This window comes from Crocodylus siamensis, chromosome 10, assembly GCF_052110815.1.
Source record: "Crocodylus siamensis isolate JL-2025a chromosome 10, ASM5211081v1, whole genome shotgun sequence".
Lineage (NCBI taxonomy): Eukaryota > Metazoa > Chordata > Crocodylia > Crocodylidae > Crocodylus > Crocodylus siamensis.
In genome coordinates this window covers 68,963,850-68,991,710 of record NC_143404.1, presented here as the reverse complement: position 1 = coordinate 68,991,710, position 27,861 = coordinate 68,963,850, and the positions used below count along the sequence as shown (strand labels likewise).

The following is a 27,861-nucleotide window of genomic DNA, read 5'->3' as shown; positions in this document are numbered from 1 at the left end:
TGACAAAGCTCTGGGAGATTACGCGGGGTCTTGACTTGAACACGCAAGAATGACTTGGTGCTGGCTCCTACCCTGGGGGTCTTTGAGAGGAGGCTGGATGTACAGCTTGCTGGGGTCGTTTAACCCCAGTACTCTTTCCTGCCATGGCAGGGGGTCGGACTCGATGATCTGCTCAGGTCCCTTCCGACCCTAGAAACTATGAAACTATGACTTGCATTGGTGGGCAGGGGTACAAAATGGGAGCGAGGGATTTGGGAAGGGATTCCAGCGATTCCTTAATGTTTCTGCAGCATCTACTTGCAGGCTCGGAGACTTTGCAGCTATATTTAAAACCTTGACCAAAATCTCAAGTTTTGGGGGTTTGGGGAGTTGTGGGTGTTTTTAAGCATACACCAGGATTTAGACAGTTGTGATTCCACGGGTTCTGAGTAGACTTCTAGTTCACACAGACACTTAGAAAATTGTATTAGGTTTCGTCTTTATTATCTTCAGTCCTTAGAATGAGCGATAAGGTATTGTATCACTGTATGAGGGTGTTCTCCCCCTTCATTATTGGAATAAAAGCTAGCATGTCCCCCATCCACCACTGATCGGAGGGGCTGGAGTGCTGGGCCCATAGGGGAAATCACTGAAGTGTCATCCTAATAGTTGTGTGTTGTATTCTTATATCCTATAAGGCATCACTCCAAGATGTGGGCCCCTGCAGAGCTAGTTGCTTTTTGCTGTACATACACACTGTCATAGATAGTCTCTGCCCCAAAGAGCTTACAGTCCAACTAGACAAGGCAGATGGGGCGAGAGGTGATTCTCCATGCTCTGCCAGAATGGAGCCCCAACGATTGTCAACCACCCTGAAAAGTCATTTTCATTATGGTCTTAGTGAGAGCCAGTCACATCCATGCTCTCAGAGGCTGCTGTTGATGCTCCCTAGATTTTCTTTGGCCACCACCTGGGCTGAGAACAAACGATGAACAAAAACATAGAGATGGAAAGCGATTTCAAACAAACGCAGAGAAACCAAGGGGGAGGGCGGCGCGATTTCAAATTACTGGCAAGGGTTTTGATGCCCTTTGCTGCACTCCCATCCCTCCCCCCGAGGTTTTAATTACAAAGCAGTCAATCTGTAAAGGCCTTAATAGACATCTTAATTATTACATTAAAGTTTGAAATGGAAAATTCCTCGTGACCTGGTGTGCAGTAGGTCACAGCGGCAATAAACGCTGGCATTTTGCAAGCTATCGTGCTAGGTGTCTGTGGCAGAGCTATCGTGCTCGTGTCTCTGGGGCATGCTCCAGAGCCCCTGGAAGTCGGGGGGTCCGTTGGCTCTGATGGGCATTGGCGCTGCCCATTCTCCTGAAGAAAGCCAAGTTCAGAGTACTGGAGGAAAGTGCCAGTAGAAAGGAGCGCTGCCATCTGAGCTCATCTTTTCCCAATGCAGATATTTTCATCTTGGTTGTATTTACTCTGCTTAAATGCATTATTCAATGTAAAGGCACGCAAGCTGCAATTGAAAGCTATCCATCCAGCACCCTGGGGCGTGTGTCATCTGCTGAATATGCTCTGGACAATTTAAATAGAAACAGCCCTATTGACTCCCCCTCCTAATATCCCAGAACCACTCCTTACCTCTACTCATCATTTGCTTCCCAAAGGGGCAAAGGTGAAACGTTAAACCTGAACGCCCACACACACAGGCTGTTACAGATCCGGGAGGGGACGGGCCTGTTCAGGTCTCAGCTGCTATTTACAATTATTTCTACCCCCCAAAAAATGTCTCCCTAAGCTCGTTTCTCCTAGGAATAGCTGAACACGCATATGAAGAAGAAAAGCAAGTAACAGAATATACCCAGGGAAGGATGGGCCTGTATCTGTATACAAATACCGGCGGTCAGAAACTTCAGGAGGAAATAGTGCTGCCTCTCTTCTGGATGCTCAGGGCCAGGGAAACAACTCAAAGCCTAATTGCACCGTTTTCTCCAGATTTTCAGAACCAAGTCAACAAGTTTTCAATCTAGATGTGAATTGATGTATCCCAAATCTAATAGCTCCCTCTGTTGGAATCTGCACTAACCTATTAGCTTGGACTGGGAAGACGGTTTTTTTTACAGAACTCTCCTTATTGAGGGTGATCTCTGTTGGGTAAGACACACAAGGACAACTCTTCTCAGCTGGTGATTAACATAGTCACTTGTGCAATTAAAAATAAGTAGTAATTAGCGCTCTCTGACTGTTAACTCAAAATGTGAGTTGTGAAGGATTAACATACAGGAATTTTACTATCTGGAGAGTCTTAAACATGCAATAAAAGACTATCGCAACTAATAGGAACACGGGGAAATTCAGATGCATAAATTCTCAGATAAGGATGTATTATTATTATTATTATTATTATTTTGGATAATTAAACAGCCAATTAAAGGGATGCTGCCAAGCTACATAGAATAAAAATGAGCCTTTTTTAAAGGAAGGTAACTGATACGAAACGTTGCTGACAGATTATGAGTTACATACAGGGGAGAGAACATTATGCTTGTTATCTTGCATGCAGTTTGTAGCCGTGTTGGTGTTTTGTTGGTTAGCTTTGCTGAGAATCCAGCGACTCCATCTCACCCTCATCTACCAGGGCTTTTCAGAGCCATGCACAGGAATGCGAATGCCTCTCTTACACATGTCCTTGCCATGTCTGGGTGCATAATGGGCCAATGGTGCACGCCATTGCTGATTTGCATGTGTTACTGCATGCCTTAAACATAGAAGAGCAGAACAAAAATACAAAAGGCTGCAGGGGGATTTACTTCTCCTTTATAAGGTTTTTCTTCTGTAAATAAGTTTGGTGTGCAGATTGCATTAAAGCTGAACTTCTGATAACTTATCGCATTTCCTGCAAGCCTGTTCCAAACTGGGATGTTGAGTCTTATGGTCTCCAGGTCAGTCACACAGCAGGATTATCAAGTGAAAACTATTCCCAACTCACCTCACACCTCAAGTACCCCTACACTTCCTCGGGTCACGATGGTGCTCTTGCGACCGGAAGAGCACAAGATGGGATCGACAGTACATTCCCAGAGAAAGGACGTGCGTTGTTAATGGAGCCAGTGGTGCAGGTGTATATTTGATGTCATAGTTTGATCCTTTGGGGTGTAATTGCTCTAATTAATAACTACAATTGGGGAAAAATAGTTTCAGGGGTGCCACCTGGATTTCCCTGAGCTGGGGATATTACTCAAAGTTTTTTTTTTTACAACCCCATTAGCAGAGAGGCAGTTGACCAGGTTAACCTGAGTCAGGCAGCAGGCAGGGTACATTTTGCACTTTATTCTTATCCCATTACCTGGGTTGGATGTTGTGACCCCTTTGTCCCTATGGGTATATTGCTTGCTTGCCTCTCCTTGCACTAACCCTGCCCCTGCTTCTTTCCCTTCCTCCCTTTCTGTCTTCTGTATTCAAATCACTCTCTTCACTGGACACACAGGTCTGGGCACATCTTTTCACAGCATCTAAGCCCAAGCTCATGGAAATTTATGCTGTATATCCCTGATTCAGATCCCCGTTGCCAAGGTCAGTGGGCAGAGTTTGCAGACTGAGCTACCCAGATTTCCCATAATGAAGTGCTATTGTATTAGTATCCCCGTAACAACACAAAGACATTTTCAAAGCCCTGTCTTTCTCTGCTTACCCCACAAAGTCCTTGCTACCTCAATTAAATCTTTCCAGGATTCAAGATTCATCCACAATGTTCGGACATGAGGATCCAATTAGACTTGTGAGAATCCATCCGTAGCATCCTTCTGTAAAAAGCACATATTTATAGGATCAAATGCCTGGTTTGAGGCCGGAGTTTGGAATTCATAAGGTGCAGAAATGATGCAGAGGAATCAAACGTGGTCGAAAAAATCACCAGAATATCTTTGCAAAACCTGTGTATTCCAATGAAGACAAGACTTTGTCCAGCTGACTGGCTTCCTTTATTTATAGGTCTTTCTGACTGCAGCAAAAAACATCAAACAAGCAAGATTTGGCAAGATTGTTTAAAAAAAAAATACAACCATGTAAAAATGGTGTCAATACCTTACCAAAATGCATGAAAAAATGCATCAAACCCTCTTTAGATATATGATATACCAGGGCAGTATATTTATACAGACTAATAATCCAAGATTACCTACCAAAATGTCAGCTGCCAATGAAAAGACTAGAGATGGCACAGCCAGCAGTGCTAGTTTGGTTTTGGGCTTTTGTTGCTAAGGTCTCAACTTGAAAATTTCCCAGAGCTTGGGAAATTCAGGTTTGCTCGCATGCAAATGTGCCTTGGTTGCAATTAAAGCATAGCCTTACACTGATCTTGTTTAACATGTGCAAAAGGCTGCATGGGGAAGACTCGTTTCAGTTTAAATTAGGCTTCTTCCAGGATATTAAGCTAGGTGATGCCCGTCCCTAAGTCATTTAAACTAAACTGAATTGCAAGAAGAGCGAAACACAGGGGTTTGTATGAGTTTAACTAAAATGTTGCAAAGTTATATGTGATTATAAACTTTCTCATGTCTCCCACTGTAAGTAGTTCAAACCTGACACCACTCCTGATTTACATATTGAATCTCAAGCAATAAAAGGCTCATATGAGCTCTTGGCCATGAACAGCAATATTTCTGGCTAGTATATGTTGAATAAAAGTGAAGATCCCCTTAAAGCTCTTCACAATACCTCTATCCAGGGCCTACTCGAATGCCAAAGAGCCCCAGGAGGCTGGGAACGTAGGATGCAACAATGGGTGCATTTTGTGCTTCATTTTGCTTCATTTTTAGCAAAAGCTTGACCGGAGAAGAAAAGTTTGATCTCAAAGACTCAGCCCTGTGGTCTCTTCTGCAAGGTCTGTTTAATAGTCACCACATCACCTTTCGCTTTCCTGCCAGTTTTAAAACACCCCCAGCAGTGTCAAGGATACGAAGCAACTGGTGTACATCAGCAGCCTGCCACGAGTGGAGAAAAAAAAACACACAAGAAAGACAGTGCTCATCTCTCTGGCCTCAAACCCCGGTCATAAGCATGCTATAAATGGCAGGGATGACACTGGATGGCAGCCCCGTTATCTGCTGATACAACATTATAGCTAAAAGCTCACGGTATACTAGTGGCACCCATTGACATCTCTGTAGTTAAAAGTGCTGTCAGGATTTTCATTAGAAACCTCTGTATTTAGACATTTAACTTGGCTGTAAAATATGTTCTGAGCAGAAATTTCGCAAGGAGGGGGCAAAAAATCTGGATGAGCAGATTTGGCATGCATAGGTTTTTTTGAGCGCAGCATTGGGACAGTGAACGCCAGATCAGCAATTGATATCAACTGTCACTTTTCTGCACCCTGAAACAGTGCTGTTTTACACCAGACTGAGACCTAGCTGTGAGCTTCCCAGCTAACAACTAATCTGACAGAGATCTGAAGATGAAAGCCAGAGAGAAATGCCTTGGAAGATGTGGTCCTACACCACCCAAACCTCAAAAACACACCCACAGAGGAGGAACAAATGCAACTTTTTAAGCTCTTAGGTTGGGGCATGTGCAGAAAAGGGAAAGATGTTTAATGATTTTGCATTAACTCTCGTATGTAGCAGAGGTCCTACAAGAGCAACATTGCAGGGTGTTTAAAGCCTTTCTTTCCTGGAACCACTGTTGATTTTTAATAGGCGTTCTACACAACCGGGTGTGCAAAATCGGCCTTTGCGTGCGTCAAATAGATTAATGTCTTTCTGGCATTTAGAATAAATAATAATAATTGAAATATTCGGGTTCAAAAGCATCTATGGCTAGTTATCTCCCTTTGGTAAGGATTCAGTAGCATGGATCTAAAAAGCAGAAATGAGCCCTACCATATAAACGCTTTTCAGTCTCTTTGGAATAACTCTGAATGCAAACGGGGAATACACTTAATCAAGGAGAAGGTGCTTGATAGTATGTATCTGCAGTACAGAATGGACCCGCTCGTCAGACACGCTCACAGCGGACGGCTAAACAGTTCGAAGAAGACTTTGTGCGTCCATTGCCCGCAACGGACGCTGTGTCGGAAATTCACTGAAAGGACAAAGCCCTAATCTGGCTCTTCGCCCACTCCCTCGTACGCTCTGACAGTCCCTGTTGTGCCTGGTGCACTACTTCAGCATACAAGGGCGAGCTGAGGGCTGAGGTCCAGTCCTTTGGATCATTACGTTCATTTAGTGCTGGTGCCAAATACCGACGGGCAGCCCTGGCAACTAAAGTCCTTCCTTCGGGTCCAGAACAGCCGAGGACGGACACTTGCAGGATGTGATTCCCACTCTGTTCAGACTCCTCCGCTAGGTCCGGGATGACAACCGTTTGCTCTCAAAGGGCTCTTCCTCCCCGGCTGATTCTGTCACCAAAGGGACCGTTAAACCCCAAGTGGGGTGGTGCTTTTTGTCACGTTGGGAACCGGACTGAAGCTACCAGCTCATTCACCACGAGCCAGCGGCTACTTTGCTCAGTCACCAGTGGCATGGGTCAAACTCACATGGGTGATAGAAAGGCAAAAGGCTCTGCAGACCATCAGGCAGAGCCCGGAGCAAAATTTTAATTCTGGGTTCCCCTCCAGTAGGTCTCATTCAGGCTTATAATATTACCTCTCTGTTTTGTTTTGTTTTTTCCTGTTTAAATTGTATAAAGAAACAATCATCTCTTTGGCAAAGGATCACTTCCCCAGCTGCGATAAATAGGTACAACACTCTGAAACCTCCTTGATGGCCATCATTTGCTCAGCTCCTCTAGACAGAGACTACAGATCTATGTATGCAGAGACAGTGTCCACCCGTTGGGCCTCTCCAAAAATCAGGAAGGTACAGAGCCCAATGATGTTAACCGTAGCCACGAGATTGAAAACAGAAATCCAAGAGCCAGTTGTTTCAATGAGATGTCCAGCTAAGTACACACAAACCACACCTGAGCAGAGAGAGAGGAGAAGGGAGATGTAAGTGAGAGCTCCAAGATGGATCCTTGCCCCAGCATATCAGCTTCACCAGCTGTAAAAAATTTCCCCATGGGTGGTGTAATCTCAACAAAGTCCCTTACCTAGCAGGGCTCCACCAGTATTTCCAACACCTGTATGGGGAAGAACCAGAAACCACTGCATCACATCAAAGCACGTGCATTGCTTCTCAGCATGAAATACTTGCTAGGTGCTGACATGTGCTCATTTACCATCGTCTGCACCTCTTCCATGGCTTTGCTTTGGACTCGGACAAAATTTCCTCTCTGGAAATGCTCACTAGAAATACTAACCCTTGTACACGCCTCTTCAGTTATCCGACCCCTGATTGTGCTCGAGTGTTGGGCTCTTTGAAGGGCATGCATATAGTGACCTGCATCGGCAAAGGGCAGGTGAGAGCATGTGAATGAGCACAAGCAGAAGTCTGTGCCGTGGCCACATGCACACCCTATTCCACTTCCAAATCTTGAGAAAACCAGCGAAGCAGTCCTTGTCAACCTTTTTTTTAACATGCACAATGAGTGGCTGCTCTGCCCCTGCAAAGCTGGCTGTGGGTGTCGGCAAATATAGCCAAACTCAGCCCCCTGTCCATGCCTGAAACTCTAGTGCAGCCTCTGGGTTGTCCTCAGTTACTTGTGTTCACCTACACACACACACACACACACACACACACACACACTTCCCCTGGGAAGGATCCCCTCTCTGCATGCCTGTATTTTCTGTGTGGATAAAAACCATACAAAATACATCCTCACCAAACAACAGGCCAGCGCAGGATGGTGCCAAATCCTGCACGTTGACAGAAATGCCGCTGTTCAGAAACACAAGAAAAATTACATGTGGGGGGTGTTATGGGAAACCACAAGGCAAACAAGCTACTTGCTACACGAAGGGGAACAGAAGGAGAGGCAAGCAATCAATAAACCCATAGGGACAAAGGGGTCACAACATCTAACCCAGGTAATGGGATAAGAATAAAGTGCAAAATGTACCCTGCCTGCTGCCTGACTCAGGTTAACCTGGTTAACTTCTTCTCTGCTAATGGGGTTGTGAAAAAAAACTTTGAATAATATCCCCAGCTCAGGGAAATCCAGGTGGCACCCCTGAAACTATTTTTCCCCAATTGTAGTTATTAATTAGAGCAATTACACCCCAAAGGATCAAACTATGACATCAAATATACACCTGCACCACAGACTCCATTAATCATGCCCAATAAATGACCGGAAAAGGAGAAGGCGGGTGGAACCAGCGGGGACCAAGAGATGGCTTACTGGAAACACCCAAGCCAAGAAGCAGCAAAGTGCTTCGGTACGCGTGGAAAGGCACAGGTGATGCAGGGCTGACTAGATGGCCATCGCTACCTGGGAAGATGTTCTAGGAGGACCAGAGCAAAACTCAGCTTCTTTTGCTCATGTTCATCTTTAGCCTACTAAAATCCACCCCCATTACCTTGCCAGGACTCTTCTCCCTGCTCAAATAAGTACACAGGCTTCCCTTCACAGGCTCTCACTTCCTGGCCTTTGGACTCCAGTATCCAGCACCAATGTTGGGTGCTTAGCTTCATGGATTCTCAAGGTCTCTGAGCCCCGGGGTAACTCAGGCCATAGTGTTTCATCCTGTTACTGCACTAATTGACCAAAGCACCCAAACAGGCACCCAGTCTAGATATGAACAGAACAAGAAAAGGCAAATCCAAAGGAAGTTAGTACCTAGGGTTAATAACCTGCTAAGGATAGAAAAGTGACTCTTAAAAAGTCACTTTCCTCTTTGCATCTCAATTTCTCCATGGACCATAAGGCCTCCTGTGAAAAGCTCTCTGTAGAAATTAAGAAAGGTAGTTAGCTATGTTAACCTGAAGTCTGGCAAAAGGCTGGGCAGAGCTGCATCTTATAGACTAATTAATTCAGAGATGCATAAGTTTTCAGAAGCTAAGTGTCACTGCTCTAGAATTACCTGTGGTTAAAGGTCTGAAGACCAACTGAGGCAGATGCAAATACTATTGCTTTGCAAAAACTGGAGGTCTGACCCAGGCATAAGGCAAAAAGGCTCGATACTCCTGAGCCGATGACCTGCAGGGACAAGAAATGAAAATCTGAGGGATGTGCTGTGATGAGAAGCAGACAAGCTTGCGATTCTGAAACGTAAGGGGCATCCAGTGATGAGGTTTAAGCAGTGCTCCCAACTTCAACACCTTCACATTCACCCGAGCGTCTTACACGCTTGCGCTTGCTCATCACACCCAGGACAGCGCTGCACCCAGGCTAACAACGTCTGTGTCTCAGCAGAGGCGCAGGGCCGTGTTGTGTGACTGCTCTCACTTTCAGAGCGACTGCCTGTGGCCGTGGGCATCTCTACCTTCTGCTGCCTTTGCATACAGACAACCTGGAAAGCCTCTGCCTGCTTGCTCAGGCAGGTGCCACTTCGTGAGACACAGGCCGAGTAGCGGGTTAACATGACATGGGGATTTTATTCTTGTTCATTCTTCTATTGACATTTGCCTTCATGCAAAATGAAGAGAGTCACTCAGAGGGAAAAGATGCTGTTTTTTTTTCTCTATGGAAATCCCCCCCCCAATAACACCCACAAATGTCCACACCTTGCTGAAGCATAAAAGCGTGTCAAAGCCCCAGCACAACCCCATGCCCTATCGCTGTATTCTCCTTCCCACCGATGCCCGTTACTGAGCCTTCTGCCCATCTCCCACCATCCTTTCTGCAATCAAAGCCTTGACTGTAGCTCCCCTATGAGATCTAATCTGATTTTCACTGGTAGCTCTCTTACTTTACATGTCAGCCTCAGAGACAGAGGTTGTTTCACTCACAGGCTTTCGCTTTCTTACCTGCATGAACTTCCGAACAGTGATCGTTCTGTACCCTGAAAAGGAAAAGGCAGCGTTCCCGTCAAGAAGACTTTAACAGAGATAGCTCTGTGCTTGTGCCAGGGGCGTGGATGGTAACGTGAATGCACAGAGGCAGAATCGGTTCTCTGCTGGGTGCATAAGACTCCCAGAGAAGACAAAGGGAGCTGCAAAGGTGCAGAGGACCTGGGTATCTCCCGGGAGAACAAATCCAGTCCTTTTCCCCCTCCAACAAACCCACTTCTTCCCATCCAGTCCCTGTTTTGCATCGTGGAAGGGGAGAGCTGGGGAAAACCCCAAGGGTCTCTTACCCTGACTGATTAGGTGGTCAGAGAGGAACCCGCTGAACAGACTTGTCGGGATTGCAACCAGCCAGGGAACCACGTTAAACACCCAGCCCTGGGAAGGAGAGACTCTCTCAGCAGAGGTCTGCAAAGCAACGCCGTTTCCTGCTACCAGAGGAGGGCTTGTTTGCAGCTAACTCGTCTGATATAAATTCACCCTGCCCTCACCTAACGCAGGAGCTTTAAACTACATTGCCACAATGTTTTCCCACCCACTCTCTGTCCCAGTCCATGCGCCCCAAAATGAAGCCCGTCACATACCATGCACAGTTACGATGCTATATACATAATTATCATTATATCCAACTGGGTTTATATCAGCGCACCCCAGGATAAAGCCCATCACATACCATGCACAGTTACAATGCTATATACATAATTATCATTATATGCGACTGGCTTTATATCAGTAATTGAGAGGCATAACTGTTCTTATTGACAATAGCAAAGGCTGCTAGTAAAAAAAAAAAGGTTTCCTGGAGCCCTGAACCGATATACCTGGAGAAACAAGGCTGCACACTTGATTCAGCCTCCCGGGTGATGAATAGAAGTGCCGGCTAAATTCAGCCTTCAGCTTCTGTAATATCAGCAGCACTATTGTGAAGCTGAGAAGATGGGACTAAATCATCTAATGCCAGGGTGCTGAGCCTGGTAAGAAACGTCTTGTTTGGGAATTGTTGCTGTTAGCTGTTTTTCACTCACAGATGTATCAGGTTTTCTCAGTTGGAGAGATCAAAGTACCTAAGTAGCTTAGGAGCCTAAACCTCATTGGCCTTCAGTGAAACCCAGGCTCCTACAGAATCAAGTGCCTGATGTTCAGAGGTCTTTAGGTACCTAGAGATATATCCACTGAGAGCCACAAATAAGAGTTAGGCACCTAATGTCCTTCAGTGCTTTGGAAAACCCGCTGGGTTCAACCTGGGCCCAAAACTGTAGGGTTCTCTTGACGCGGGCTCAGTATTCGCTGGGTATAGAAAGGAAGAAAACCAGTTCACCTGCAGCATGTCTATTTGGCCAGTAGGTGACATAGTTTTACCACAGTAAGCCTCCTTTGTCAACCCTTTAAATTCAAGTAGCATGTATGCACATTTTTATTAATATTTATGAAGCGATGGCCAGATGCAGGAACATTATATGCAGCATCTTGCATTAGGGCACCAGGAACTGATGCTTAACAGATGGTTAAATTATTGCGACACAAGCCCAGTGTAAGAGGTGTGCAGCTCTCTCGTTACAACAATAGGTTGCTGGCTCAATACGTGGTTGCAATATAAATATCATGCGTTGCCATAAAGTGCCTTGCACATGTAATGTTAAAAGGATATTTGTAGGTGGCAAAGGAAGTGACAGCAATGCGTGACAGGGCTGCCACAGAGAAGATAATCTGAGGAACTCTGCGAGGCGAATTATTCATAGAAATACGACCTCTTCACCCAAGAGACTCAGACCCCAGTTTCAGTACAGTGGGAGTGTTTGCGCTGAGCCCGGAGAAGCCCTTGGGCTTCAGCACTTTGTAGATAAAAAGAGAGCGTATTAATTATTAATGATCATTACTACCAGGGCGCCTCCGAGCTTGGCAACAATTACAAAGCCCCCCATGAGCACGGGAGCCTGGAGCTGTTTGAAACTGCTTGCTCCTGTGAGCTCTGTGCGGTTTGAAAGCCATCCTTTTCCCAGGGACATGGTAACCTAGAGACCACGGGCAACCCTGTGAGAAAAGCGTCCCTAGGGGAGGTAAGAGCAGCAAGCTGATGCCAAAGCGGATGGAAAGCCCAAGGAGCATCACTTCTTTGGGCTATCCGTGTATTTGCATAGCTAAGCGCTATGAATGGGATCCTGCGATGGGATCCAGTAGGTCTGAGGGCCCATGTGTCAGGACCTAGAGGAGCAGGGATGTGCGGGAGGTGCAAACTTCCATGCACCCCGACACGTATCAAACTGATGCTCCAGACTTGCCAGTGCCCTCACTTGCAAAAATCAGCTGTATAGGCATGTAGCAGCCACCATTTATCCAGAGATACATGCAGGGGAAATGCGGGGGAGAGCACTCCACCTCCCTCCAAATAACCTCACCCACTTTCCCTTCCTCTCAGCCTGATCCCTGCCCTCGCCCCCAAATACCTTTTGCCGCCATCCTTCTCCCTCATCTACACCTGCGGGCGCTCTCCTACCCCAGCTCCAAGCAGACCTTCTGGACCACAAAGAAAGCCAGGGGCAAGGAAAAAGATGCCATTTTTTGGGAGGTTGGTTCCATGGTTTCCATTTGTAGTAAACCTGAGTGTTACTCCCCGACACCCGTCTCCTTGTTACAGGGATCCCTGGGGCAAGGTGGAGCCCACATAAAATTTGGGCAAACTCTAAAGAACAAAACAGAAGGACTGGGCCAATCAAAATGAAAACCGAGATGGGAAAAATGCCCCTATCAACCTCCAGGTGCTAGTGGTTTGGAGAACAGGAGGATCATTTTTGTGCGGGCTCTTCGAAAGCCCATGGAAATCAGTGAAGAGACTCCTAGTCCTTACAGGAGCAATGTGGTTGTGTGGAGAAGCCTGCAGACCTCTCTTTGTATTGCACTCGTGGACCCTCTTCTGCTTACCTTGGACTCAGGAAAAGTTTCCTTAAAGAAGGTTGGCAACCAGGAGAGAAGGGTGAAAAACGTGCTGCCGGTAGAAAGCTGAGCTACGATGACAGCCCTGCAAATACGTATAATGGAAGAAAGCAGCGCTAGAGATGGTAGATCACACAGAAGGGAAAGGGGAATCCCAACGACCCGGTATTTCAAGGCAATCTCTGGCTTATGAATTAACCTATCAATGGCTTCTGGAGATGTTTCCAGAGACAACGAGTACTACCTCCATGTAGCTAGCAGAGCGGTGTCTGTACATAACCGCTGGCACACAAGGTTTAGAAAAGAGCCGCATCTGGCAGGATACCACCCTGAGACCCGGCAAGGGAGAATTACTGTCTTCGTGTTATGAAGAGCTTCACTCTCGTTTGTGAGTCCTCTGTTCCCCTCCCAAAGCCCTGGAGTATACTCCATGTGTCCTCAGTTTCATAGGAGGAGTAAGGCCAGAAGGGCCCTCCTCCTATCTCCTAGGTATCATTGGAGCCCCCTATATGATAAGTCTCCCCAACTCGTGTACTAGGCCTTCATTAAATAGCCACAAGTAACACAAAACACGCCCCTTTGCTTCCAGGCTGGATGATCCTCAGTATAAAACTCAGAGCCCTAATCTACAAGCGCTGAATGTTTCCAGAGTTTGCTTATTTGGAAAAAAAAAAGAGGAGACAGTGAAAAAGGGCATTTTTGGGTGGTTTCTCTCTGCACCACAAACAAAGACTGCAGCACCCATGCCCTTCGAACAGCCCTTGACTTCTTACCAGCAGCGGCTGTTGCCTGCATGCCGGCTGTGACGACGCACAAAGGACCGGAGCTATGGGGAGGCCGCCTCAGGTAACACCCAAGTGCACAGAGAGACTTGACTCTATTAGTGCGTCATGTGCATTTGCATCACCTGCACTGCTTTGTGGTCAGGGTGTGTGGCAAAAGCAAAGCAGCTTCAGGGGTGAGCTACTCTGGAGTTACCGTCAGAGTAATGACCACACGCTCAGTGCGCGCCTCACCTCAGAGAGATTTGCTCATGTGAAATGAATGAGGGCAACTTGGCAGCAAAACCAGTCTGTGCATCGAGCTGAGAGAGGGACGCAGCGAATGCACCCCCTGCCTCGGGGACGTGTACGTACCATATAGGGGCCTTTTTGAAGAGCCTCTTCCATGGGACTTTGGTGCGTTTGGATAATGAGAGGCCCTTCGCTAAAGACTCAAAAGAGATGATGAGTCCTGCAGGAGAGAAATTCAAAGATACACTGATTAATTATCTACACAAATGCACTGTATCTACTTTATTCTAGACTTGAAACCCATGGCGTGCAATGGCAGAAGGATTGCTACAACTCTGGAGGCCTGAATTCAAACCCTGCTCCAGATTCCCGTCAAAGGCTGCCCAGGGCGTGCCATAAAGGGGGACCACGTCATTCGGGCTGAAGAATCAAAGGCAGCCAAGTATGATGTGATCTCTGTGCACCACTGGCTACATGTCCCTTCACCACATTAGCTCAATGGCCCCCTGACCTTTAAACACTTCATTTTATAACTGCTTAAAATATGATTGTGTAGTAGGGAAACGATCGGCGGAATATGTGAAAACATATTAGCTGGCTTTGGATGCTTTAATAGGTCTGAAATATCTTCCCTATGCACAGACAGAATTCATCATGTGCAGCCTGGTGATTGACATTTGCCAACGTGAGCAAGCATGGCAAGGGGATTACCTTTTTCATTGAGGAGGTATTTGCACATGCAGTAAACCCAGAGCAAAGTGAGGAACCCGGAGAAATAGAAGACGCTCTCCCAGCCATACCAGTCCAGAAGGAGGGACCCTGCCCCACCGATCACCAGCGTCCTGGAAGAAAAAGGACAACCACATCATGAGCCTGATAGGGCTCTTTGGGCAAACTCCAAGCCCATGAATCAACAGTAAGAGCATGCTGAGGGTCACTGGATGCTATTCATAAAGCCTTTGGGAGCGATTCATCTTATCATACTGTTGCACTGGCTCATCCTTCCTGCCACAAGTCTGAATGGAGAGGCTGCCCTGTTATTAAAGCCACTCTGCCAGCCAACAGACTATCCACTTACTACTGCCAAAGTTCCTAATTGAATACTCAGGGCCAGAGATCTTGACGTGGTATAAATCAGCATTGCTTCATTCAAGTGATGGAACAGAGTTAACCTGCATGAGTTGCACATCCGTCTCTTTGCTTCCCTGGAACAACTGCCAATGAGACGCTACAAAGCATCTCACACACCTCTTACATGCATGCTAACCACTTGCACTGAAATGCAAACACTTCCCATTTCAGCACAGGTCAAAGCCAGATCATCTGTTGTAGGATGCTTTGCAAAGGTGAGACAGTATTGCTGCCCTCGCTTCATGGAGAAAGGAAATAAGGTGCAGAAAAGTTTAACAACGTATTTGGGTCACAGGACACGGCAGTGGAAAAGCTGTGCGCAGAACACAGGATGTTAGACTGTCCGGTCCCTTGCTTTTCCTACTGGGCCACACTGCTTCCCTTTGCACTTTGGGCTGGACTTATTGCTCCCAATAATTAATGGCACTGCTGTCCCTAGACTTTGTCACTCACTGCTCAAAGCCAGGGGAGCATGGGAACTTACCCAAACTGGGAGCCAGTCCCCACCGTGCTGCACGTGAAAGCTCGCTCGCTCTCTCGGACCTTCTGAGAGAACAGGCTGGCTAGGGCAGGGAAGTAAACCCCTAGCGTCAATGGAGAGGAAAGTGTCAGTGAACCGTCAGTGAGACATGCATAGGAAAGTTCATATCAAATCAACGGGAACCCAACCATAGCTCCAGGCAAATCAATAAAGTTTGCAGCTTATCCAAAATAATGCTGCAGAATGAAGTCACTGAGCCAAGAGGGTGTCTGATGGCATCCCATTGCTCCACAGACAAGTTAGCTTGGACTTTCTCTGTATCCACCTATTCGGTGACCTCCACTGGTGTCATTTTTTGAGCCCGGTATACAGATGACTGCATCTGCCCTGCCAACTTTGAAGTGGGGACGTGCAGCGCTTTTACAGCTGAGGAACCGAGGGAAAGAGTAATGAAGCGACTTGCCAAAAGTAACGCAGAGTGTCTATGGCAGAGCTGGGACTTGAATCTCAGGATATAACCACATAGCTGGACTTCCACCCCTGCTCAGCACCACAAAACTGATCATTTTTTTAAGGGACAAAAATACTCGGAAAACTTTTAAACCCTTCCAAAATAGTTGCCAATTTTGTCTTATGTATTGGTAGCTAAACCACTGGGTAATTCCAACTGGAGGGATGCTATTCAGGATGAATCTAATCCTTGGTAAACATTTGACTGCAAAATAATAAAAATGGACGTGGAAAAAAAGGGGTTAAAAATAAGTAAGGAGAAATGGCCCTTGCTGCAGAGCCACATTTTACAGTGTGATTTTTGTTATAAGCCATTATGTCTAATGAAGTATCAGGCACCCATCATTGAGGAGGCAAAAGCTCAAAAGGTTATATGCAAAGAAGCAGCAAAATTAACCTATTGGCAATGAATAGGCTTATGTAGTTCCAAGATCTCCTTCAGTAAGGAGAAGAAAAATGACCCCAAGATCAAAGCTGCTTAAAAACACCCAAAATGCAGGTGCCTGAGGAAATTTTGAGAGAGAAAAAAGCAGAATGAAGTGTTTACGCTGCAGCAACTGCTACATGAAGGCTTCTCACAGTGACACTTAGTCATGGGGAAATGTTTCCCTGGGGTCAATCTGATAACCAATCTGCTTTTTTTAGCAAGCCCAGATGCTGGAGGCAGCGCAGATCCAGAAGGTCACTCTAACCAGCCCTGTCATGCATCCACTTCACTGTTATTTGCAGTCCCGCAGACTGAGCTGCACCGTAAGCCTTTTCCTGGACGGCTGGGACGCACCCATCCGCATAGCGTACGTCCTCACCTTGCAGGAGTCCCATGAGGAATCTGGAGGCAGTCATAAAAATCAGGTGGGCAGAACTGACGTAAGTGAGCAGCGGGGTGATAGCAGTGATGAAACCCCAGGCGGAGGCAGAGAGGAGGAGGACTTTTTCTCCTCCTATCCTGAAAGACAGGCAAGCATTACATGAGGAGGGAACATGGGCACAGAATAGGGCTAGGGCAGCATGCAGCAGGGCAACATGGCATTACACCCAGCGCAGGGCTGGGAAGTCCTACTACATACGGTGGGAGCAGGGGAATGGGAGAAATCCCCGTTTGCCTTCCAGCAGCAGTTGCACACGGTAGGGATGAAAGATGGCATTCCAGCTTGCACTGTTCGGGACAAATGATTCTTCACTTACAGTGTCTAACTAGCCAAGAGCCAGGGTAACCACTTCCTCAGAGATGCTCGGGCACCAGCATGGGTGCTAAATGCAGGCCACAATAAATGTAGGCCACAGTAGGCAGACAAGGTTCTTTGGGTAGATCGGATATCTTTTATTAGACCAACTCAAGTAGCTGGAAAAATTCTTTGCAAGCGTTTGGGTATCAGTACCATTCGTCCGGCTGAGGAAGCATCTGCAGTCAGTGCATGCTCCTCCTGGAAGGAAGGAATAGCAAAGAAGAATTTTCCCAACTATATGAGTTGGTCTAAATAAAAGATATCAGCTTTCCCCAAAGAACCTTGTCTGCCCATGTCCTTCAACCAACACGGCTACAACCTAGACCCTGGCCACATGAGAAGCACAAAAAGGACCCAGGGGCCAACAGCAGATAGAAACAAGGATGGCTTCAGCCGGGAGGGAAGGTGGAGTTTAAAGCAGGAGACAGCAGCTCGCAAGCAGGGCAGAGATTCCCACCCCCAGCCAGGATCCATTTAGCAATATAAGGAGGAGGCAGTCACGACTGCATGGCTAAGAAACTCCGGTGCAGTGGATATTCATGTTGTTGGCTTGCTCTGTTTTCTTAGAGGATGACGGCATTCACTGTTTCATCTGCCTTAGCATCAGCGCTGCTTGTCTGTTAACATTAGTTTCTTGCAGACACCGTGGCTGCAGACTCTATTAAAGAACATAATGAAACAGCACAGGGCACTGCACAGATAATGGCTTTCTCCAGGCATGTGTTTCTTGCACGCGAATTTACAGGAAAGCCTTCTTCTTCGACGATACTGCAGTTCAGGAAAGGAACTCAAGCAGGTAATTACTAGGATCCCCACCGTACAGTTGACTGGGTTTGAGGCTTTTCTTTTTAATGTCATTAACCTGCACAAACAATGCATCACGTCCTTCACCCAGACATGACTGGGGGCTGTGAACAAGCACAGATGTGTGAGGAGCTGTGCAGAAATCAAGGGGTGTGGAAAGGTGGAAAGGGTCAGAGGGGCTGCAACGAGGAGGAAGACAGCAGATCTGTAGAGGAGAGACAGACCGGATTTCCTTGCATGGCAGGGAACACTGCCTTCTCTGGTTGGCTATGAACCATCTGAAAGTTGCTATCTACACAAGCCCAGTGCTTAACTTTTGGAGAGATGCTTAACCACCTGCGGGCAGCAGATGTGGACCGTGCAACAGGGTTTGCTGCATCCAAGCCATGATCCAAACCACCCGTGAGCCAGCCAGAATCTGTTGAAATCAGTGGAAGGACACCAGCTGAGTTACTAGAGTTTGGATCCATCCAAAAAAGCTTTCCTGCCGCTCCATGCAGGCCGCCTCTGGGACCAGAAGCAGCATAGCTATGTCCACAGGGCACAATAACAAGGTAAGCAGCAGCACTGAGTGACAGGCCCAGTTAGCTCACAACCCACCCCACCAATTTGCCTGCTAAAAGCACATACAGATGTGGTTACACTGCTTCTGGTCCTGCAGGCAGCTGTCTTGTGCTTGAGTCCGCTGCCAGGGGCTGTAATTTGCAGGACTAGATGTGATCAGTGCACTTTGGAGTTCATTTTTCAGCCCTCTTCCCCTCCAAGGGGCTAGTGATAATATTAAGATAGGGAAGGGTAAGACACAAGGCAAGGGGTTAGACAGAAGGGAAGAGGGGGAAGACACAATAAGCACTTGCCAAGAGTTTTTATTGAAAGCCCTGAGCAAGGGATAATAGATGAGAAATTTCCAGTACCGATCACTCAGGTGCCCTCCTACAATCTGAGTCAAGCAGTAGCCCCAGAAGAAGCTACTCAGGACGATGCCAGACTGCTTCTTGTCCCACTCAAAGTGACTGCTCATGGCCACGGCACAGATGGGCATGGTCACCCTGGCACAGTACAGGAGGCAAGTCCCCAGCAGTAACATCACAGTCCAGGTTCGAGATTCAGGCCTGCAAGGATCAAGAGAGAGACATGGAAATAAATGAACCTTAAAGCTGACCGGATGACAATTCCTGTTTCACAGTGCAGATACACGGGTCAGGCAGGTTTTGTTGCATGCCTTTGCAAGTCAGACAGGTCTATTTTCAAAGAGCTAAAGGTCACAGCAATGGCAGCTTCACACTCTGCCACTGATGCTCAAAGCACCTGCCTTAACCTAAATCCAATAGTGGGAGGAATCCCTTGTTTAAGTGTTTCCATAGCAAGGATCACAGCATTTGAAAGAGATGAATTAGCCCAGGTTGTGGTCTGTGAATCTGAGCATGCATCAGTTCATTGGTTGCTTCCACAGTCAATACTATTAGAAACTGTTCTTCTTAAAATTTAAAACATAAATGAAAAGTTTGCATTCCAAGGCAGCAGGCCTGAGGTACCCTGTCCTGGCAATGTGCTGATCTAGCTGAGAAAGGGAGCAGTAATTCAGGCTTACTTGCATATGTGGGTACCTTATTACACCACCCAACTAGAAGGGAGGTGGAAAGAACTGCCTAGTGAGAGAGATGCAGGGGTGTGGGCTGATCAGTCCAGAAGGAGGAAGAAACAGGCCAGGACACACGGGGTAGGACTTGGTTAACATGTTATTATTAGTTTTTATATTAAGAATACCAGCCCCATTGATGAGGTGAACTGGGCTCTGTGCAGGCTTTGGTCTGGTTTTAGGAGTAGATTGGAAATGACATCTTTGCTTTTGAAGAATAATTCTGCAGCAAAGACAAAGCTCTCCCTACAAATGTAGGGCCCAGTTGTGAAATGTGCAACATGTGGGTTGGATCCCTGTGCTTTGGGGTAGCCCACTGACTTCAGCCTGGGTCACTCTCTGTGCTGTAAACTGAAGAGGAAGTGAATGCCTTACAGGATGGAGAATTAATCATTATTTATTCTTAGGATAGTGCCCAGAGCTGGGGGCCCCACCCCAGGGACTGGACACTGTACAGATGTGTAACAAGTATTACAAATATATCATACCTGGGCATTAAGCCATCATGCTTTCCAACCTCATAAACATGTCAGCTTTCTCCATTCAAAATGACTTTGTCTAGCTTTCTTATTAAAAAAGAATGTTTTATTTTTCTTCCAATAGATATGAGAACAAATCTCAATAGATACGAGAGTCTAGTTATCCCAAAACAGAACCAACCCATTTACAAATTTGCTAAAGAGCCCTGTTATAGAAAGACAGAAAAAAAAAAGAACAGTAAAACATGCCAGACTCTTGTACCCTCTGGAAATATAATTGATGATTTGTTTCCTGAAAGGGCGGGTGAGGAGCTCCATGCCAAGTTTTAGCAGGAGTTATTGGCAGCCTTTCACCCTGTGCTTTGGAAGCTTTCTCCCTACACACACACATGCACACATATGCACACGTGCACACACACACACAAACTAACTGCAAAGTTGCATGGCCTTGCCTATTAACCAACTTGCAGCCTGCCTTACTCTCTTAACTAACCGCAACAGTGACAAAGGCTTTTTAAGCACTTTTCAAAGCTGATGTTAGAAGGAGACAAGGCAGCAGTGAAAGTTGCATTTTCTCGCCAAGCCAATGACAATCTTTTATTAACCTGCAAATAAAACCACCTGGTGCTACATCAGAAATCTCTGAGAGAAGCTACTCTGACCTAGATCTGCTTTAGCGCTACAAAAGCTATTAGGGAAACTAGTCCAAATGCAGGTTTGAACCATTGGGTCTGACCATCAGAGGCAGGATATTGAGGCTACAAAACATAGTGATTTTAAAAACAAGCGACTTTATGGACCACATGATGAAAAGATCCTAGTTTGGTTCTTCCTTAAGAGAAAATGAACCTGACTCCATCTTGTATCATCATCACAAGGCAGCAAAATGCCACCAGTCGTATTCAGCAGGGATTTCCCCCTGTTTGCATAGAAGCAAGTGACTCTTATGTACCTCTCCTAACCATTTTCCTGCCATTGCTGGCCTCTGGACATACAACAGTTAAGTCTCCTGAGGACTGGCTATAGTCGAACCCAAGTTATTGGGCTCAGTATGGATGTAACCGCATACAGCATAGTGGTCTGTGCTTTACAGGAGGGTAGATCAGACGATCTCGTAGTTTCTTCTGATCTTCAATTCTGTGAAGCTGTGCGAGGTGTAAGGCACAGGAGAATCATTCCCAGAGTGCTAAGTTATTCTTTATAATATTGCTATGTGCTGCTGAACTCTCTTAAGTCTTTGCATTGTGGAAGCACGAGGTCCTTGCGCTTTACTGAGAGCACAGGTGGAAGATGCACGTGGGGTTAGGTGTTAGTAGCCAGTTCACAATTCAGAGAAGCCAATGGACAGGCCTCCTGAGGCTTCCCTGGCTTTGGGTCAGGCTCAGAGAGAAGTAAGGGCTTACAGCACGCGTGCAAAGCTTCCTAGAGCACCTTACCCCTACTTAACACTGATGCAAATGGCTGTACAAGTCATTGGCGAATCAGACCCAGATGTAGGCAGGGAATAGGTATGTGATCCTCAGCAGGCCAAGGAGCTGGCTTACAACCTTCCCTCTTCAGGCTGGTTCTGCAATTAAATAGCAACAACGAAGTACATGGACGGCCGCCCTCTTATTACCAGTGACTCAGCTTCCTCTGTCTGCCTGTCTTACCCTTGACTCATGCATGTAACACTGCACAGGTAACCTGCCGGACAGTCCTACAGCATTGCAGGTGCAGATGGAAGAAGACAGGAAAACAGAAGAGTGAAGAAGGATGATGCTGTGGTCTGGGAGATACTGGTTTAATCCCCAGCTCTGTAAAAAACTCCTGGTGTGTCTTTGGGCAAGCCACTAAAAACCTGTGTTTCTGATGGATGTAAATGAACTTTTCTTTCTTTTCCATTTCAATGATACGTTTTTAGGGACAAGAGCTCTCTCTTCCTGGGTGCCTGTGGATGGCCTGGCCCAGTGGAGCCCCGATACCTGCTGGCTGCCTGCAAGCTGTACTGTAATAGAAATACTGAATAATACAGGTCTCTTTTTTCCATACTTCCCTTTCCGTCCGGATTTTAGACCAAGTTCAATGAAGTTTCTGCTGAGTTTGTTTTAAACTCTTTTAGAATAAAGAAATGGCAGATTAGCTCACAAAACCAGGATATTTTTTATGGGTATTCTGTTTACCCCTATTTATTTTGATTTTTTTTTAAGTATATAGCCATAGACAGAGGCACAAATCCAGGGGAGGAATACAAAGATGACTCCAGAATAGTACTTGCTTGTTAAGTAACCTCTCCAGCCAGAAAATCCACCACCATAAAATACGGAGTGCCAACTATAATCTATCACTCACTGCCCACACCCATCTGAAGCGCCCCGCAAGGACAGGGATGTGCTTACAACAGAGGAAAGAGCATTGCCAATGCATGTTCTCCTAATTATAGTTATCATAGTAGCGGCAGATGAGTCAATGCTCTGCCCAGTTCAGAACAGCGACAGGCCAGCTTGTTATACGAAATCTCTGCTGGCTTTATGGGGACACACAAAAACCTTATGTCATCATTCATTTGAAAAAATCTGTGTATGGCCATCACGTTGTTCATCTGATAAGCCAAAGGTGCTTGACAGGTATTAGTAAGTCTCCCTCGTTTGATAAGCCAACATAATGTACGTGTTATAGAGAAGTCCCAAAAAAACAGATCTAAAAGTGACTTGCCAAAGTCACTATGTGGCCAAGTGGGAACGAATCCTCAGTTTTTGACTCCCTGCCCCATGCTCTGTTGACTCTTCGATCCCTTGCTCTCTGTAGGAGTCGGGGAGGTGCTGGGAGCGATGGGCAGGCAGCCGGGCCAGATCCTGAAGTGTCTTCAATCTCCAACTTCAGCAGAAAATGAGGGGAAATGTATCTGCTCTGGAAAGGAACTAGATGCAAGTCAAGCAAGCCTTGCGTGGGTGAAAGCTTAGCTCCTCAAAATTGCAGGGCGATCCCAAATGTGGAATAAAATGCCACAGCTTCAGCACTCACTTCGGGGCATTATCAGGGGCACGTGTATACGGCAAGGAAATTCATTCGGTGGAAAGCGATATCTAGTTGCTCAAGCTCTAGCCGACATCCAGACGCACCGATGTTGGAGCAGCTGTTACCCGCCCCGATGCTGATTTGGTTTGCCGACTCCAGCAGCCAGATCCCCATCCCCATCCCCATCCCCATCTCCCTGTAACACAGACTTGCGCTCGGTGTCTCCTATAAAGCAGTCCCAGCTCTCAGGCTGGTAGCAGCGCAGCTTGGAAGTGTCCAGTCCTTTCCCAACAAGCCGAATACTTTAGGTGAAAGCAAACCCGGCTCTCAATGTCTGTTTTGTATCAGCCGATGGAGGTGCTTATCGATTCCTTAGGATGACTCAGAGCCTCCCAGGGCAAAAATTACCTGTGTTTCGTTCGAGTCCAGAGAAAGCCAGCAACAGAGTGCCCCTTCTATTTTCAACATGTTTTCGTGCCGGAGGAATTTCTCCAACAGCTGACACAGAGCAAATATTTGCTCAACTTTATTTCTCTTCGCTTGGCTGTATTCCTTTCCCTCCCTTTGCGATCTGCCTGTTTACAGCCATTTCAGGCCACTTTTCAAATGGACTAGAGGGAGGTCAAGCTATCACGAGACCGCAATTACTGCTGGAGCCAGGGTTGTGTACGTGCATATCATTTTAGGAGGACAAAGCGGTATTTAGACATCAAGGCTAAGAACAGGCTCCTTCATCTCCATGGCCAGCCACCTTAGACAATTGCTGCTTGTTTTCCTAACAAGGGGTTACAGTAGCAGGAAGCATAAACCCAAGTCTTGGCAACCTTGGGAAGGTTGCTTGGTGAAGCCACACACATTGGACTTGCACTCAAGAGATTCATCACCAAGGTACTAGTCCATGTGGGCCATTGCAACATGGGACTGTGGAGCCTTTTTTTTCCGGAGCTAAGAACCAAGCAGCATTTGTCAGTGTTGTTGCTGGGAAGAGAAGGAAGGGCCGGGGCAAGGGAAGCACTGGAAAGTTACCTGAAAGTTTGGGAAGGGCAGCTGGAGAAGTAGGACAAAATGCACAAGGAGAACTGTGGAAGGGAGGTAACAAATACACTGAAGAAATGGCAAACAAAAGCAGCAGCACGAAGAGGAGGACAAAGACAGGGAAAAAAACCCAAAGCTGCAAAGATAAGTGGTTATCTCTGTCCCTGCACTTGAGCTGCAGGAAGGTTTTGGGTAGATGCCTGGCATGTCTTTTGTTTCGGTCTGAAAAGAAAATCTGTGTCACTTTCCTCAATTCATAATCCTTATCTCTGTGACGGAAACTCATTCACTTGGGCGAGGAGTTCAATCCGCAGCGTGGTGTTGGCTTGTTTATATCTCTTATTTTAAAACCTCTGTACAGCACATTTGACAGCACCCATCTGTGCAGAGCACCACTGGTCCCCGCTCCAGGGACCTGGCGCGGACGGCCAAGAGACTTCCCTTCGCTGCCCATTTGTTTCCAGTCCCGCTCTTGTCTTGCTTGCTTCGAAGGTGAGCTCTCCAAGGCAGGTGACATATCGGTGCGTGTACACGTAGGGACAGACATTACACAAAACCCGGTATAAGTGACTGGAAACCGGTACAAATCTGTAATACAACTAAGTTCAGTGCACGTAAACCAATTTCAAAAAATGGCCCAAACTGGTTTAAGATAAACCTGGATGGATGTAATGTCAGACTTCACTGATTTAAGTTAAATTGGTTTATTGAACTTCTGTCCAAGATCTCCTCCAAATTCAAGTTAACTCACAGTGACCCAGCATCCCAGGATGCTTGGCACCTTCCCTGCAACTCCCGTTCCCCCCAGGGTGGATGGGCTAGCCTGGGCCCAAGGTGCCTGCTCTAGCGCCCCCCGACTTCTGGCCTGGGCCTCTGCAGGCATGTGGCTGCATTTCCCGAATCAAAAGTGAATGTCTGTTCACTTGCTTATGGGGTCAATCTACACTGCTTACACCAGGGGTGGGCAAAATGCGGCCCGCAGGCCAGATGTGGCCTGCCAGGCCATTCTATCCAGCCCACAGGGCCCCTAAAAATTTTTAATAAGGTTAATATTTATCTGCCCCTGTCTGCCTGTCACGTGGCCATTGATGCCTTGCCAAAACTCAGTAAGTGGCCCTCCGCCTGAAATAATTGCCCGCCCTGGCTTAGACTAACCTGTGGAGATTGAACCTTGGTCTTTTTTACTGTACTTAGCCGCAGTGCCTGGCACAACTGGGCCAAATCTTCTTGGGGAAGAAGAGCATTCAGTAAAAGCTGTTGGAACTTTTCATCGATAGTTTTTTTTCCCCCCCTGATTTTGATTGAAAACAATCAACTAAGTTCTCCTGCCGACTGATTATTTCTGTTCTCTTAGTCGGTCTCTCAGGGGGCTGATCAAAAACTCATTAAATAACTAGACTCAAACTAACCAACCAAAAACCTAGACTCATCAAACCTGATTTTCAAATGTATTTAGCTGCCTGACACCCGCAGATTTCCCAACATCTCTGGGCTCAAGGACTGTATAGTGAGCGAACGGCGCCGTTGTACTGCGTGCGGTAGGGAAGGTTTTAGATTCAGCTACTCTTCACAGCGCAGGAGAAGAGCCACCTCTCTTCCCCTGGATGCACCCACGCTTGTGCATTCATTGTTTACTAAGTATCACACATCTTTTTGAAATAAGAATACAAATTCCCACCATCAGGAGATTTCAGTTTTCCAAGACATCTGCCAATTAGGCATAGCTCTTATCAGTCCCAAGCATTTCACTGTTAACCAACTAATTCTCACAGCAATCAGCTAAGTCACTGGAACAGCTGCAAAAAGTTAACTGGACTCACACCGCAGGGAAAGTTACTTTGTCATTAGACGTTAGAATACAGTATTGATTTGCCTCCTAAAACTGTGCTCAGACCACAAGAGCGCCCTGAATGTATACACGTTACTGTTGTTAAAGACATTCATTTTTGCTTCATTACCCAGGCCCGGATTATTAGTTACAGTCTCAGACACGATAAATGAGTAGTAGTGGCAGTAGGAGTCCTTTGAGCACATCTAGAGATGACAGTCAAGAAGCTGGTACCTCTTGTGATAGAAAGCATACAACATCCACGTGGCACAAGACTTTTACAACTAGGCTGTTTCACAATATTTGAGCCAGTTGTTCAATATCATGTACACGTGGAGCAGAATACAAAACTACCAGGGATATGTGTAATGCTTCCCAAATCAACTCGGGTTCGAATGAAAACTACCGGTGCAGCAGAAGCCCCTGCTAATTAATACTGAGCAGTGATACCTTTCTAAAACATGATTTTCTTAGAGGGGTCTAGCTGTAGACGCTTACAGTTGACACCCCACAGAGGACATTCAGCACGGATACACAGCTGGGGGCAGGAAACAGCTGCTTACCTTTTTCTTTTAAGTTACTCTTCTTTTTTTTTTAATTGGAGGAACAACTATTGTGCTGTCTGCATTAAATCTTAATCAGTTACTATTGTCAGCATAAACATAATTACTAAGACATTTGATTAAAAAGCTCGTAATGGCTTAAATGACATGCAGGGCAAACTAAACATAGATCCAACATGACTCAACTCTTTGCATTGTATGTGTAACAGTTGTATTTTCTTTCTCTGTCAAGTAGTTTGGCACTATCTTTACTGTTAAAATACTGCCTGATTGAAATAGCAGTGATTTATAAAGAGGGCAGCTTGTGTCCATCTTAGACCCATCACCACAGGCCTAGAGGAGCTCACCAGCTGGGTTAGGATAAGTCTTCTGACACCCCACAGGGATGGGCAGCACTAGCATCTCCACCGTATAGTGGGAGAACTGAGTCACAGAGTGAATAAGTGACTTGCCCATGGTCACATAGGAAGGCTGTGGCAAAGCAGAGAGCTGCACACAGGTCTGCTGAGAAGCAAGCCAGCACCCTCCCTCCTAGCCCCTCTGTACAAAGTGACACCCTTCCCTCCAAAGTGACTCCCCCTATGCCTGAAGAAGGGTGTTTGTGCCCAAAAGCTTGCAAAGACCAAATTTTCCAACTCTTTAGTCAGTCTAATCAAAGAGATCACATTTACCCAAAGAACCTTGTCTGCCACCCTCCTTCTCAGGGGCGTAGGTTGTAGCCATGTCAGTCTAAGGACATTATCAGACCAACTCAAACAATTCTTCATAGCAAGCTTCTCTTCCTCTCCCTTTTACATGCTCCTGCTGGCACGTCCAGCTCCCCACCAAATCCCTCAAGCTCGGGGGACAGACTCTCCGCTTGCCAAAACTTTGCGGCGTCTCAAGAAGAAAACCCCGCCGAAGCCCCGCATCTTACCTGGACCAGTAGCAATCCGCAGTCCCATCTTTTCTCATGCCTTCCTGATAGGGAGGCTTCCCAGGCTGTTGAGGGTGGCAGTGGTGCAAAGCGCTGTACACCTGGAGAGCATTTTTGCTGCCACTCGAGGCCATTCAAAGATCTGTAGCTGGTTCTTGAGTGGCAGGCTCGGCTGGCTGGCTGGCTGGCTGCTGCAGCACAAGGATGCTGCCCGGGGGGATGCTGGCGTGAAGGCTGGAGAAGTCCCCGGAGCAACAGGCGGGGGTCAGGCTGAGGCGGGCAGGCGGGGGGCAGCGGAGGGAGGTCCCATGGCAGCGATCCGCAGGGGATTTTGTGCAACACAAAGTCCACGTGTCAGTTTGCGGCAGCTCTTCCTGGTGGAGCTCTTCCAGGAAGCGGCTGCAGCCTGGGGGCAGGATGTTTGCAAGGGGCACCC

At 46.7% G+C, this 27,861-nt stretch overlaps 1 protein-coding gene across 1 annotated transcript; it reads right to left on the bottom strand.

The window, feature by feature from the left end:
• Window positions 1–483: 483 nt before the first annotated feature.
• Window positions 484–27,783, bottom strand: SLC17A9 (solute carrier family 17 member 9). The gene is made up of 13 exons (XM_090020420.1): window positions 27,426–27,783; window positions 18,883–19,080; window positions 16,745–16,884; window positions 15,432–15,531; window positions 14,528–14,658; window positions 13,940–14,036; window positions 12,792–12,888; window positions 10,163–10,250; window positions 9,834–9,868; window positions 8,948–9,063; window positions 7,747–7,802; window positions 7,075–7,104; window positions 484–6,945 (listed from the first exon to the last, which is right to left on the bottom strand). The coding sequence occupies exons 1-13, from the start codon at window positions 27,557–27,559 to the stop codon at window positions 6,782–6,784; spliced, it is 1,386 nt and encodes a 461-aa protein (XP_089876546.1). The 5' UTR covers window positions 27,560–27,783; the 3' UTR covers window positions 484–6,781.
• Window positions 27,784–27,861: the final 78 nt, after the last annotated feature.